We start from the raw sequence: 16358 nt of genomic DNA, 5'->3' as shown, positions 1-16358 counted from the left end.
TGTAGAGGAATATTCGAAATAATTTTATTATAGTTTATACCTACATATATAATATTATCATACTGTTCCGTTGGTATAATACAATTTAAATTAAAATAATTGTAACCCAAATCAAAAGTTTTGCTAAATAAAATGTTTCATCAAATAAAGAAAAATATAGTGTTATTCATGGTTCAATATAGCAATTTGCTAGCAAGTTATATATATTTTTTAACCATATTATACAAACCCTTTCATATTAATGATTGCGTCCTTTTTTTAGCTGCATATTCAGCCATCATTTTGTGATTAAACATCCGAAAATGGTAAATATATCTGATATAAATTTACAGACCAATATATTGCCAAATTATAAATAAAATAATCAAATTGCAGACCAAACACAAAACATCAACTTCATAGAACAAAACTATAACTCATGGTACATAACTTTGACCCCCTTTTTCTGTTGATGAATATGAAAAATTTTAAAAAGGATATGTAACTTATTAATTTGTTTAGATTCTTAACATTATTCGTGTTAAAACCTTTTTAACAAGTAAAATATGTTTAAATAATGGGGAATAGGGATGCGCATATTTTCATATAAAATGTTGCATCAATTGCAAATTTTTATTTCTCTAGGGAGTTAAAAAAATATAAATCAAAATTCGACAAATCGATGTTATTTATAAAAAAATACAGATTTGTGAAAGAATTTTTTATAATGTCTAAAAAAACATATATTAATAAAAAATTATACTATAAAAAATTATTTCTTTTCCAAAAAAAATTCACTTTTATTTTTATTTCATTATTTTATGCTGTTGTTAAAATTTTAATTTGTATTAATAGAAATTGTTTTGTATACTTTTACTTATTTGCCATCAATATATAAGATTTATTGTTGGCAATGTTATATGATACTATTTATTGCTTCTCATGTCCTCCAATTCATAATATATTATTTTACATAATGCAAAAATATTTTTTTTTTTGAACAGTTGTCCATGCGTACAACCCAAACTTATTAACCATATTCCAACTTTGCGAAAAAAATCGTGGCGATCCTTGGAAATATTTTTATGCTTTAGTCAAAAAAGCTCAAGTATGGAAACCTTTTCTTTTCTGTTTCGTTGTAAATCGTATTTCTCATATTATTCACAATAATTATGCATTGTATTTTCATTAATTTTGTAGATATCAGAAGACAAAACTATAATTGCCATGACTTCAGTAGATGTCGATGATCAAAACCCTTCCAGGAAAGAACACAAAAACCCAATATTAAAAAAAACAGATTCATTACATGCTTCCATAGAATATAAAGATTATATTATGAATAAAAAATTTGAAAGAATATATGTGAACTTAGCTGGATACCTCATTGAAAAAAAAGGCGATGATCTTGAAATCACCTATATCGAATCTGTGAGCAATATACACATTTTAATAATATAATAATTTATTTCACAATTGTTAAAAAAAATACAGTTTTAAATAAATGTACATATTTATAATATATGCTATATTTTGAAAAATTTTAACGTTTTACATATTCATCCATTTATGCATTTTTTTAATTCAACTTAAAATCTAAGTTAATTAAATATATCCTTCCAAAGAATTGTCTTTTCTTTTATAAACAAAAAAATCAACAAAAAAATTAAATTAATAAATGGTACAGGATCAGCCTGCATAAGTTTGTATATATTTATTGATGGAGATTTTTCCCCATAAACAGGATTTATATATTTTTTAGTTTGTTTTTTTTGACTAGATGATTTTATAATTATTTGCATCTGTCTTTTCCCTTCCATTAAATTTATAACCTTTTTCATGTTTTTTTTTCTCTTCAATTCCTTTTTTCGTCCAGATGGCAAATACTAACATAAAATTATGAAAAATATATAATATTTTATAGTAAGGAAATATTTTAAAAATAGTACACATCATAATTTTCTTTTATTTACCTTGTACATAATAGCTAAAGTAATGGGTATTAAAATAACTATAATTAATATTCCAACTTGCTTGTATTCTTTGGGTACATATATATCACATATTCCTGTTGTTTCATTTCCTTTTACTTTGATTCCACAATTTTCTGATTTAACCACTGGACTTTCCACTGGTTTTTGAGGTCCTTGATTGTTATCTGATCCACCTCCTTGATTGGTACCTGAAATGGGGGTATGGCTGCTTGGATTGCTTTGAAGATTCGTTTTATTTCCTATGTCACTCCCTGGATCAGTATGTTCACTTCCTTTAGGGTTTGATTTGTTTTGGACATCACCTACTACTTTATCTTTACTTTCTAATGTGCCAGCTCCATTATCTTTTTGCTTCCTTTGAGCTTCGGTTTTCTCCCATTTTTTGAGTATGCTATCATCATATTCTGATTGGCACTTTGAATTACTGAAATCAAATGTGCTAAAACCTTTCACAAAATATGAATCGGTATTTTCTATCGTTGTAAGTGTTTGAAGAGAACTTGCTAAATTTGGATCATCATTCTTAATAGTAGTTCTAAAATCCTCATATGTTTTTTTTAAATTATCCAATAAATGAAGATATGAATCACATTTAGAAAATTTTTGATAAAGCAGCATATATTGATTAGAACTATTGGTATAATTCTGATGAAGATTCGTAGATCCGGTATGTTTAAATTTATGATGTATAATTGTTTTACATATATGACTAAGTAACTTATAAAATTCGTTCATGTGACTAAGATTAGCATCTTTCAAACCCTTTACATTATCTAAACGATTCCAATATTTATAATCTCCTATATCTTTGTCTAAATACTTTTTATAAGCCTCATCTAAAGTAATTCTATTATTTTCCCCTTTTCTTTTGTCTTTTTGGTACATCTTAAATAATTTATCACTTAGCCACATCAAAAAATACTCACCATGTTCGTTATTTTTATCTGCTCTTACTTTCAAAAATACATACGTGGTCATAGCACCAATACATTGCTCATCTGTTACACATTTATTATTAGGACAAAGTCCATTGAATGATGAGTTTTTTCTAATATCCTCCATCGTCATGCTGGCATCATTTTCACGATTAATAATCTTATCAGCTGCAAGAAATGTCTCACACTAAGAAAATATTTATAAAAATGAATAAAAATATGTATTAATGAAAATTTTATTGAAATAAAATTTAATATGATTTGTAGGCAAATCAAAAACAATAAAATAAGGGATAGACATGTTTTATTTTAAAGTAAAGTTATTTACCACTCCATCTGGGTCCATTGTAATGAGATTCTGTTTTTAATCTGTAGATGGACATAATATCATTTTTATATAAAAATTATATACAATACCAAAATAATTTATTCAATTACGTAGTCTTTCTATATGAAATTGTCATTAATTAAACGAAATATTAATGTTATTCTCAATAATAATAATTTTAAAACAATATACAATAATATAATAAATAAAACATATATTCGATTTTATTGCAATTTAGATAAATATCCTTATTTTGTGGTTTATTTGAAGTATTTCTATCATATGCGAAATATCTCTATTCTTAATAATATTCGGACCATCTTCCTTGTATAATTTTGTTTAACCTTTCAATGAGTTTAAATAAAACATATCTCCTAATTTTTATACGCTTGTATATAGAGAACTATACATTATCTAGATTTATAGTAAAAATATCACCAATTTTATGTTATTATAAATATATAAAGAATTATAAATGTGTTATTACTACAATTGCTAAAAATGTATTTGTATCTCATTATTTGAATGCCATGTATTGATATATATTATTGTTCAACGTGAAATATTACACTTTTTATATAATTTCTAATAAATAAAAAAAATATTTATGTTTAAATTTAATATTTTTCTTTTTCTAAATAAATGGCATATAACATGTTTATTTATTTAATAATATGTTAATCTAATATTATTATTGTTGTTACTAATGGCGTATCATTGCATACTGGAATGAGATAATTAATGCACTCACGAAGAATATTTTAAATTAATTAGTAGTTTTCCTTGTTTCATTGTTTTAAAGTATAACATTTTAGAGCATATATATTATTTCGTAATAACAATATATTTAAATTATTTAAAGTTTGTATATATATAATAGCCTAATAAAAATGGTATTAGTTCAAATAAAACTAATTATTATGCGCGCAGTCAATAAATTAATATTTAATTATATGAAGTTTTCATAATAAAACAATATTTAAATATTAATTATTAGTAAAGTATTTTATTAGATTATATGTATAGTCATTAATAACGATATTCTATCTATTATATTATTTATAATTATTAGAACAAAATATGAAATAAATGCTATTAATGTACGTATATTTTCTCTTTTAACTATTTTTAAATATAATTTGTCTATTCCTCAAAACCATAATGCTTAAAAATTAATAATGATTAATCTAATATTATACATTTATAGTAAATAAATTAAAGTATATAGAGCTATTTCTATTATTTGAATTTAAAACTTTAGCACAAAATGATGCTATATATAATCAAAAATAAATGATATTATACATATATCTATAACGTATTTTTTATTGTATTATTAAAAATGTTAGATGCATAAAATGTCTTTTATAGATATCGTTGTATTGTCGAATCTCGATCGATATTTAATGAATCTATATTTTATGATTACCTATTATATATTACTATTATATTTAAATAATATTAAACATATACCAATTAACCTGAAAGTATATTATAATGCAGGCAATTGCTCCAAATGAATATAATTATATGTTATAACCTCATATATGAGGTTACAATATTGTTTGGTTGGAAAGTTATAATTTAAATCAAAATAATAATGACACAAATTATAAGCTTTACTAAATAAAATGTTTCATCAAATAAAGAACATACTGTGTTACTCATGGTTCAACATAGCTATGGGTTAATACGTCTTATATAATATATAATAAGGGCTCTTATATATAGTTAGACAAAATTAGAAATAAATTATAAAATGTGAAGTTATAATATTGCCACATGTAATATATACGATCGAATTCGATGAAGGTATTGTAAGTTATGTAAAATATGTTATACGCCCCCTTTCATATTAATGGCTATGTTCCTTCGAGGGGGGCATATATTTAATAAACATTTACAAGCCAATAAATATTATCAAATTATAAAAAAATTAATAAAAATATAATCTTAACTTAAAACATAGATTCCATATAACAAAACTATAACCCATAATACAGAACCCTGACCCCAAATATGGGTTTCCCAACATCCATCTCAAAATCTGAACTTTAAACTACGAATACAATTTTAAACTTTTATGGAAAATAAATAAAAAAGTGTAAAATTATTTATATTAGTATGAATTTAAATTATAACAAAAATAATGTAAAAAATTAGGATTATGTGAATTAAAAGTAAAATACTTCGTGTAAATATACCATAATATACTTTTTTATTAACACATTTTCTAAACTGATTAAAAATGTTTGATACAAAAAATATTTTTTATAGATGCATTATCGAATATCGATCTATATTTAATGAATCCATACTTTATGATTATCTATTATATATTAGTAATATGGTTAATTAATCATAAAAATTTCAGTATTAAGGCATATGGACTATATTATAAACAATTTTAAACGAATCTTATTATAATTTTGTAAGTTCATAAACAATATTAAATCACAAATGTTGTATCATGCAAATAAGACATTATGCTAAATAAAAAGATTCGTTAAATAAACATAATTTATGTTATATATATATATGTTAATATAATTTCAAATACGGTGATTCACATTTCTTATATAATAGACAGTTATGATATAGTGAATATCTATATTAATATATACAACATAGACATTTTATTTTAATAATGTTAAATCAATATTGACACTCAATATATATTATACTTTATGGATATATATGTTATCTGACCAATTTCATATTAATGGTTATGCCCCTTTTTTGGTTGCATATTTGGACTTCATTCGAAATTAAACATACGATGGTGGTACATATATTTAATCAACATTTACAGACCTAAAATATTATCAAATTATAAAAAACTAAATTACAATGTATCCTAAACTCCAACTTAAAACGTAGATCCAGTGAACGAAACAATAACCCCAAAGATATAACCTTGACCCATAAAGCATGAGCACATCAGCATCAATCATATTATAATTAAAAAAAAATTAATTTTATTTATGTATACATATTTCTCGATTTTACAACTTTATGTTTCATTATTTTATTTTTATATTTTATTTATTTGTATTTTTAAATTTTATGTATACTTTGTTTTATTATTAAAAGGGAATTTATAATTTATATTAATTTATAAAAAAACATAAGCGTCAATATTACTATCAATATGTAATTTTTTTAAAATTAACAATTTTTAGCAAAATTGTTATTTAGTACAATTTATATTAAAAATGATAAAAGATCACAAAATTTTTGATTCTCATAATATAAATTTTATCAAGTTATTGTTATGAAACATTATAAATAATTGTTGTAATAGTGGGGAATGCATATAAATATAATGTAATACCCATCTGAATAAACTCCTTTAATATTTAAAATTATAAAAATCGTCTTTATCCTCAAAACAAATAGAAAAAACAACAAAACAACTATTTTTATATAATAATTATTAAAATTTTATTTCTATCTAGCTATTTATCCATTAATATAACGGTTTGTGCATGTCAGATCAAACCTAGCCAAGTATTATATTAAACAATATATATTTTTTATACTCCTATCCTACCTTTATATTATCAACTTTCCCTTGCTAAATGAATGTTGGTGTCATATAATATACGTTTTTTTCTATAAATTCTTATAAGTTCCACATATAATACCCAATTTAATATATTTCAGTTTTATTTTTAAGTTATGAACTATAAAAATAAAAAGTTTAGCTAGTTATAATGCAACATATTAATAATGTTATATATTACTAAAGCTATTTATATATATAATATTTACTAAAGTTGTAATAATTGTTGTTCACTTATATGCAACGGTTTAAATAAAAATAGATTTATTTATACATTTTTTTAAAAAAAACGTTTACATTAATTTTTATATATTATAATATATTATGTTTTCATATATTATTCGAAATATAATTGTAATATTATTATATAAATTTTAATAATAACAACAATAATAATTAAATAGCCAGCATTTAAAGAACCGAAATCCGATTAATAATGTAGAGAACACAAGACATATCACTATATTCTATATTTTGTACGTATTTATTAGTATACAATAATATTTAAAAAAATAATTATATTTAAAAGTTTGATAGATGCATGTAACAAATAACCAAATAAATAATTAAAAATTTTTAATTATTTATATTTTTTTAAATAAACATTAAGTTTAAAATTTTTTAGAAAATTTTTGCTTCGATTTAGCATATTTATACAACCTATATATTTATTAATTTTCAATTTTTAAAAAATACATTAATACTTTTGAATACTTTACTTATCAAATTCAAAAATGAATAAACAATATATTAAGATTGTTTTGGCACTTTTAAGTGTCACCGGATATATGCAAAATATAGCATTTGCAAGCGAATACGATTCAAGCGCCAATTCGTAAGAAAATAATTACAACATATATATGTCGAATATAAATATACATGTACTGTTTATTATGAGAATATTATATATATTTGTGAATGTGGATATGTATAAAAATTGGAAAGTAAAAACAACTTATTATAAATATATATTTTTTTAATTATAAATGCAAATAAATTTAAAAATATGTTCACGTTTCCATTTGTAGTTCAAATGAAGAATGCAAACAGCAATTAGCTTCTGCTCCTGAAGAAGTTAAAGAAGAATTAGTTTCTACTCCTGAAGAAGTTAAAGAAGAATTAGCTTCCATCCTTGAAGAAGTTAAAGAACAATTATCTTCTACTACTGAAGAAGTTAAAGAAGAATTAGTTTCTACTCCTGAAGAAGCTAAAGAAGAATTAGCTTCCATCCTTGAAGAAGTTAAAGAACAATTATCTTCTACTACTGAAGACGTTAAAGAAGAATTAGCTTCCACCCCTGAAGAAGTTAAAGAACAAGTATCTTCTACTCCTGAAGACGTTAAAGAACAAGTATCTTCCACACCCCAAAAAACTAAACAAGTAAGTTTCAGATCTAAAACAGTCAAACAACAGTTATCTCCCACCCCTAATACAGTTAAGCAACAAAGACATTTCATTCCTATAACATTTAAAGAAAAAGAAAAATTCAACCCTGCAGTATATAATCACCAATTATCTTTAAAAATCAACGAAGGTAAACACGCAGAACATGTTATGACCGATGCTTTAAATGCTGCAAAAGAACATGTCAAAAGTACAAAAGATTACAAACTATATTCTAAGAAATATAAAGGAGAAAGTTTACATTTTAAGAGCGTAAACAATGCTGAAATTGGAATGCTTGAATTTACAATCCCAAACGCCGATAACGTATAAATTAAAAAGCAATACTTTTTAATTCATGAAATCATTTTAAAATAAAAAAATATAATTGTTAATATATAAATATGTTTTTTTGTTATTATTAGTATAATGATATAGTAAAAATGCTATGGGACCCCAATGGAGAAAAGAAATTCAATAGGGTATTCGTTGAAGGTATATAACTAATTTATATAATGTGCCTATCATTTTGTATGATGTATTTCTTGTTTTGTTATTATCAATTCCTAATTTGCTACTTAATCGTGTTCTAATTTGGATGTATATAAAATTATAATTTTTTTAGGATCCTTTTCTCGAGTATACAATACACAATTAGCAATTATACAACAACGCTACCAAGGCCTTGTATGGGATAGATATTATAATGCAGTAGCCAGAAAATATCAAGTAAGGCAATTTTTTCTCCTTCATATTTCTAGATGTACATTTTTTCATATTATCATATCCTAATTTATGAAAATATACTTTTTATTAATTTATAGTTATCAGAAGACGAAACTGCAATAGTCTTGACTTCATCAGATATGGATGACAATAATTATGATAATACAAAATATGTAAATCCTATCGTAAAAAGTGCAAACACATTCAATCCTATTATTGAATCTGACGATCATAGAGATCGAGTCTCAACCAAAATGCAAGTTAACTTAGTAGCATTTTTCATTAAAAAGGAAGCAAATGGCGTTAAAATTACCCATCTCTGCTCTGTAAGCAATATAAAAATTTTAGTAACATAATTTTATTTCACCATTATCAAAAATATATACTTTCTATATAAATGTTCATATTTTAATATATATATTCATTCATAATAAAAATGGAGAATTTATATATTTATTAATTTTTTGTTTCTTTTCGCAGATGAATTATGATTTTTCTTCTGGTAACAAACAACAACGTCTTAGAGAACTTATAGCCAGCAAAATGTTTAGTGCTGTCAATTTAAGAGATATTGTTAATAAGGCATAAACGTATTTCCAGATAATATTTTTTAAAACTTTGATACTTATATTAATAAAGTAAACTTATTTTCATGTGTCATGTTTGTTTAAAATTATTGTTACAGAACACCACTTTGATTTTTAAATAGTGTTTGATTTGCATATAATTTGTTCGTAGTTTATATTGTAAAGATAAATATGTATTTGAAACTGTAAGTGTATAGTGCTTGTATGTATTTATTTTACTATAAAAAACTAAACAATATTTTTTGTGAATGTCAAATATTAAATGGTGATTTTATAAATTTTTTTTTAAAGAAAATTTATGGGTTCTATAGGAATAAAAAAATGTACGCACATATGTCCAAACTTAATGAGAGAACAAAACATTTCTTATATTAATTATACGCATAATATTCATTTAAATAAAGTCTAAAAATAAATTATTGTTGTGTACTATTACAAAAAAAAAGAAATGCTAGGTTGGTGCTTACAAAACAATAATCCCACAAAACATATTAATAAAATAATACACTGTGTCATGTTCAAATTCTGTTTGTTTAAAGCTACATTTTATATAAAATGATAAAACAAATATAAAAATAAGTTGTAAGACATAATATAAATTAAAAATGCACAATTATGTATTTTATAAATATGCATATAAAATACAAACATATGTATATAATATAAAATTATACGCATAAAAATAATAAACGCTGTGGGTATATCAAATGGATCAATCTTATTTAATTATTAATTATTTTCAGAATGTTCTTTCATATATTCTATACTATAAATAAGTATAAATAACAAAAATTTTCATATAAATATATATGTTAGCGTTTTATTCAAGCATACTGCATTTATTTTAATAATTACATAATAAAATTATAATATTAAAATATGAGTTCGTAAATGTAGAAAATTCCATCATAATTCATTTGTCTAAAGGTCCCACATGTCAAACATTGTAATCTAAGTGATCATTAGAAAAAATTATTTTGTTTATTTTTTAGGTTGGTTCCATTTGAATATAATTATTAAATGAATATTATTCACGTGGTTTTAATTTTGAAGGATCGTTGTCTAAATTTTCTTTGAATCGTGATAAGAGCTTTAAAGCTTATGAACTATTTTTAAAAAAGCCATGCTTATTATTTCCCACCATAAATGGCTCCTTAAGAGCGGATTCGTTGTTATTTGAAAGTTGTTCTCCTTCTGATTTTTTATCATATGGTAAAGTAAATAAATGATTTATATATTTTGGGTCAATGCTAATCGCAGAAATTCCCAATATCGGTGCTACCAAAGTACGAAGTTCATTAACATCTAAAATTTGATCTCCTGAGCTTAACCCTTTTGAAAGTGATAACATCTTTGAATTATATGGATTTTTTGTAGAAAATTCACGCAGATTTTTTTGGATCTGCAATGATGTCATAGGAAGAAATTCGTTGTTGCTTGAAGGTGCTTCGGTTATTTGATTATGTAGATATATTGAGGTAACTTTGCTATATGAAGGTGTTTTAGTTCTTTTGTTTTTTTTATTTCTTTTAAATATATTAAAACAATTAAATCCTTTATCATCTTCTTCATCATATTTAGGGTTGTTATTCTTTAATTGTATTTCGAATTTCGATTCTATACTATTTTTTTCGTTACTTTTGTTTATTTCTTTTATACCACAAATGGTTTTATTTCCTAAATCAGATGCCTTGAATCGATAATACAAGAACATAAGCATAATAATATATATATATACTCTACAACATGTAAATAACCACTATTATATAATTTTCTATATATTAACTTATATTTTGTTTTGAAAACTTACTTTCTGTTCGGAGCAATGTATTGATACAGCCAAAAGGGCATATAAGGCGATACAAACTAAGATAAATATCCTCTTATTCATTTTTTTATTAATATAAAGTGTTTTTAGAAACAGACAATTTAAATAATGTATATACTTTATTCTTTTTCAGTTTCCTTTTTATTTATTATTTTTGTATAACAATAATGATATTATTTAATATTACAATTATTATGAATATATTCTTATACAACTTGTTTAATTTTAATTTTATAAACAATTTATATCATATTTAAGAAAGTATATTATAATAAAATTATATATTGCTTTTATTTTAAAGCGTCCACAAAAATATGATCATGCAATTATAAGTTAACAAAATTTAATATTTTATTTTTAATTTAATTTAAATAATAAAAATAAATAATAACAATACATAAATAATGTAATTTATTTAAATACATAAAAATATATATATAAGCATTTATTCTAAATAATAAAAATCTATATATTTGTTCGTGAATATTTTTTGTTTATTTAAACCATTATATTTAATATAATAAAATTATTTTTAATATTTAAATATAAATAATGCATTAATTTATATACATATATCATCAAATATATATATATAACTGCTATCATCGAAGATGTAATATGCAATTGCGAAAATTTTTATATTTATGTTTTTTTCAAATGACAACATATTTTCGTACAAAGCAGATTCTTTTAATTATATATAAACAAATAAGTTTATGTAACGAATTCACCCTAAAATATATTTTTTGCATATTTTTATATAAATTTCTTTAGTATAATTTAAAACCTCATTTAATAACATATTTGATATTTATAAACTTATATTTTTCTATTGTTTGTCTACAAGCAAATTAATATATATCAATTATAGTAATAAAATTCATATACATGTATATTGTAAATCAATATATGCAAATATATGAAAAACAATTAACAAAAGTTGATGTTTTCATCTAAATGTATTTTTATTTTTATGCTTCTCAAATGCTTAATATTATTTAATAATATTCTACATTTTATTTACCACTTTTTGTAAAAATGTATGGCCTCCATAAATAGGCATGTAATATTTTTATTTATAAATATATCTCAGAATATGTAGTACCAAACATATTATTTATATTAAAATCATATAAAATAATCATATTTTCAAGTATGCCCCGTAAAAATCACAACGAGTAATACATATGAGACCATAAACTCAAATACACTTAATAACCAAATGCTTTGTTTTTTTGTATTCATTAAACACATATTATAGTGTCTTCAATTATTAAAAATTATATTGTCTTTATTTTTACAAATACAGGTTAAATAAAACATAAATATAAAACGTTAGTTATCATGAAACATTTCCTCGTATAGAAAATGTATTCTCTATTTTTTTTATAAAAATAAGGTGAATGTGCCTTAGTACGATTCCCATGCATTATCCCCCCAATTATTCATACGAATAAATGAAATTATGCTTATTTATTAATTTTTGAATTTTATATTGTCTTTTAAATACATAACCATATATTTTTAACATGAAAATAAAACTTATTAAATTTATCATATAAATAATGTCTTTTCTTTTATAAACAAAAAATATGTTAATAAATGACATAGGATATATAGAAAAATGATCATATATATTTAGTAACGATATTATTTTATCATGATCTGAATTTATAATTGATTTATCGCCTTCTTCTTAACTGAATTTATAATTACTTCCATTTGTCTTTTATCATCAAATGAATTTATAACTCCTTTGGTAGATTTGTTCCAACAACCAAATTTATAACTTTTTTCGTGTTTTTTTTTCTCGTCGACTTTTTTCTCCATCCAACGAACCAATACTAACATAAAAATAGAAAAAAATATTTGTAGAGGATAAATATTTAAAAAATGTTATATTTATAAATTTTCTTTTTATTTACCTTATACAAAACTGCGGAAATAACTGGTATTAAAAGGGCTATGCCCCCAATGCCAATTAGTTCGTATTCTTTATGTAAAAATGTATCCAACTCTGTTTTTGGCGGATTAACTTGGATTTCTGTCGTATGCTTTTGAGATACATTCCCTGTATATGGTAATGTAATATTCGATCCATCTGTTACTCCTGAATTTTTTTCTTTAGTTTTTTGTTCACTTTCTCCATTTCCACTTACTTTTTTTTCCTCCACTACATCTTTAACTTCCACATGTATAAGTTTCCATGAACGGTTTGCCTTCTCACATAATTTATTACAATTACTTATTCCTTCTATCTCGTTAAGTATTGGAAGCGTGCTTGTGTTATTACTACCACTTCGAAAATTCTCATAAGCTTTTTTTAAAGTCAATAATACATTACAATAATTCTCATCTTCAAAAAACTTAGTTTTTTTGTTAACAAGTTCTTTGGTTTTTTCTTCCCATTTATTAGTAAATTTTGAGCATTCGGGGCAATTTGAAGGGTTTTCTTCATATTTAGTTATTGCATTACACAAAATATTAAGTAACTCATAAAGATTGTACATTTGACCAATTTGAATTTTCATTATTTCATTTTTTTCATTTATTTTACCATGAAAATCTTTATACAAATCACTATCTTTTATAAACGTAGCATAAAAATCCCGTACGTGGGGGGTATGTTTATAATTAAAATGCCTTATTATATTACTTAACCACAGTATAGCATATTCGGAATATTCATTATTTTGATTTTCTGATTTCAGATCGTCATCATTATTAACAAATAGATATTCTAATAAATATCTAAACATAGCGCTAATTCGTTGGCCATCAGTTTTACATTCCGGGTTCCCTGTTTTACTGTCGGTAGGACAATAAATTTTATATAGACTATGATTATCATCATCACTTTCTGGAGATAAACTATCAGGCAATAATTCTCCAATGCCTTTAAATGCACTACACTAAGTGAAAATTTAAGAATTAAATAAAAACATTTACTATATAAATTCCATTAAAACTAAACATAATGAAATTTCGTATACAACGCAAAACCAGTAAAATAAAGAAAAACCATTTTGTTCGTAAAAAATATATACCAAATTGAGGGTCATTATAATTGATTTTATTTTTAATCTATAAACAGTTTGTTATCATGCTATTTTTAGTAAGATATGTATTGAACTAAAATATTTTATTAATTTATTGATATTTCTATATAATTAATATATATATTTAAAGGAATTTTATTGGTTTTAATACCAAATTAGCATGCAATAATAATATAACATTACTGAAGAATTATTCTATTTTTGTTTATGACAATTATGAAAATTCCCTAGGTGGATATTTGCTTAACATTTTTATCATATCTATATATAATGCGTTTTATGCATAATATCACTTTTTAAAATAATACCCTGAATAACTATATTACACAAATTCATGGAATATTATAACAAAAATATATTAAATTTGTTTTATATAATAATATATTTATATTATAAGTTTAACATGAAAATAAAATTATATTCACTACTTTTTTAATAAATAAGTTTCAAAACATATTTTACTTTACATATATAAAGAATAAGAAATATATTATCACTATAATTGTTAAAAATATATTTGTATGTCATTATTGATATGTGTTATTATTCTGCTTCACGTCCTGTATATTTTAATAGTATTTATAATAAATATAAAACATACCATTTATTAAAATTATAACGTTTAAAAATAACTCAGCATTATTACTTTTTCTAAATAGATGATATATTGTTTATATTTTAATTAATAATATAAATGAATATTCCATTTAGAATGTGCAATAACTTTGTTCGTATGCAAGTATCCCTAATACAAAATTATATTTTAATAAATAATATTCTACTTACTCTATTTATCTTTATAAATTTAAAACGCGAAATGTGCAATTTAAGCTATAAAAACTAATTCAATAAAATTATTTCCCTATGATTTAATTAAATTTTATAGGTTTATAATTTTAACATTTGCTCTTTATTTAGTGATAGTAATAAACTTTTAGAAACAATATAAGTGTATTTACCATTCTAGTGCATATTTCTACTTAGAACCTAATCATATTATATACTACATATTTTATAATAAAATATTTAGCTCAATATAGAAAACTATATTTTTATTCAAATTATTAATAGAATTAATAATATATTGCTTTGCAGTGTTAATATTATACTTAAGCATAAATTATAATAATTATTTATCTTTTGCACATTTTAAGTTTAAATAATATATAATTAATATATGTCAACGTATTCGAATCAAATGAACTTAATGATTTTTTTGTATTTAATGCTTTATTTATTGTTGCCATTGTTGCTTTCTATTATATCACTGTATAGTACAACGGAATAACTAATGTGCTTAATATAAATGGTTTAAACTAATTAGCAATTTTCCTTGCTTCATTGTTTTAAAGTATGACATTTTATAAGATGTATATTATTTCGTAATAGTAATATATTTTAAATATACATTTATAAGCTTGCATATATATAATAACCTAATATAAATATTATTAGCTCAAAGAAAGTTAATTATTATCTTCCTTCTCGATTAAATTAATATTAATATTTAATTATATTAAGTTCCCACAATAAACCAATATTTCAATATTAGTTATTGATAAAATTTTTTACTGTTTTATATACATAGATATAAGCATATAGTAATAACCTAATCCTATATACAAATTTTTTTTAATTATTATAAAAATTGTTAGAAAAAAATATGATATGAAATTTTATTAATACACTAATATTTTATTTTTTAACTATTTTAAAATATAATTTATTTATACCTCAAAACTATAAAATTTAAAAATTGATAGTGATTAATATAATATTATAATTTTATAGTAAATAAATTAATATATTATAACTATTTATATCAATATAAATTAGAAATTTAGCATAAATCCAAAGTATTGAAATGAAAAAAATGAGTATTATATATATTTATAGTTTATAAATTTATTATACATATATCTATAGTGTACTTTTTATGTATTATTAAAAATGTTAGATGCATAAAATACCTTT

At 22.2% G+C, this 16358-nt stretch overlaps 5 protein-coding genes across 5 annotated transcripts; 2 read left to right on the top strand and 3 right to left on the bottom strand.

Annotated features, from left to right (window-relative positions):
• Window positions 1-302: 302 nt before the first annotated feature.
• PCHAS_0319500 (fam-a protein) lies at window positions 303-1440 on the top strand (the record flags this gene model as incomplete). Its single annotated transcript, XM_051320973.1, has 4 exons — window positions 303-305; window positions 403-421; window positions 984-1087; window positions 1180-1440. 4 exons carry the CDS (start codon window positions 303-305, stop codon window positions 1438-1440), a joined length of 387 nt encoding a protein of 128 aa, XP_051176925.1.
• Window positions 1441-1580: 140 nt separating this feature from the next.
• On the bottom strand, window positions 1581-3254 carry PCHAS_0319400 (CIR protein; the record flags this gene model as incomplete). Its single annotated transcript, XM_016800045.1, has 3 exons — window positions 1581-1865; window positions 1953-3095; window positions 3237-3254. The coding sequence occupies 3 exons, from the start codon at window positions 3252-3254 to the stop codon at window positions 1581-1583; spliced, it is 1446 nt and encodes a 481-aa protein (XP_016652923.1).
• A 4281-nt stretch (window positions 3255-7535) lies between these two features.
• PCHAS_0319300 (fam-a protein) lies at window positions 7536-9498 on the top strand (the record flags this gene model as incomplete). The annotated part of the gene is made up of 6 exons (XM_016800037.1): window positions 7536-7636; window positions 7830-8511; window positions 8610-8679; window positions 8810-8913; window positions 9009-9236; window positions 9391-9498. The coding sequence occupies 6 exons, from the start codon at window positions 7536-7538 to the stop codon at window positions 9496-9498; spliced, it is 1293 nt and encodes a 430-aa protein (XP_016652922.1).
• Window positions 9499-10596: 1098 nt separating this feature from the next.
• On the bottom strand, window positions 10597-11388 carry PCHAS_0319200 (fam-c protein; the record flags this gene model as incomplete). The annotated part of the gene is made up of 2 exons (XM_016800030.1): window positions 10597-11187; window positions 11308-11388. The coding sequence occupies 2 exons, from the start codon at window positions 11386-11388 to the stop codon at window positions 10597-10599; spliced, it is 672 nt and encodes a 223-aa protein (XP_016652921.1).
• Window positions 11389-13070: 1682 nt separating this feature from the next.
• PCHAS_0319100 (CIR protein) lies at window positions 13071-14387 on the bottom strand (the record flags this gene model as incomplete). The annotated part of the gene is made up of 3 exons (XM_016800026.1): window positions 13071-13169; window positions 13251-14237; window positions 14373-14387. 3 exons carry the CDS (start codon window positions 14385-14387, stop codon window positions 13071-13073), a joined length of 1101 nt encoding a protein of 366 aa, XP_016652920.1.
• Between the last annotated feature and the right edge of the window lie 1971 nt (window positions 14388-16358).

The sequence above is a fragment of the Plasmodium chabaudi genome, assembly GCF_900002335.3.
Source record: "Plasmodium chabaudi chabaudi strain AS genome assembly, chromosome: 3".
Taxonomy (NCBI): Eukaryota; Apicomplexa; class Aconoidasida; order Haemosporida; family Plasmodiidae; genus Plasmodium; species Plasmodium chabaudi.
This window is presented reverse-complemented; position numbering and strand designations above follow the sequence as displayed.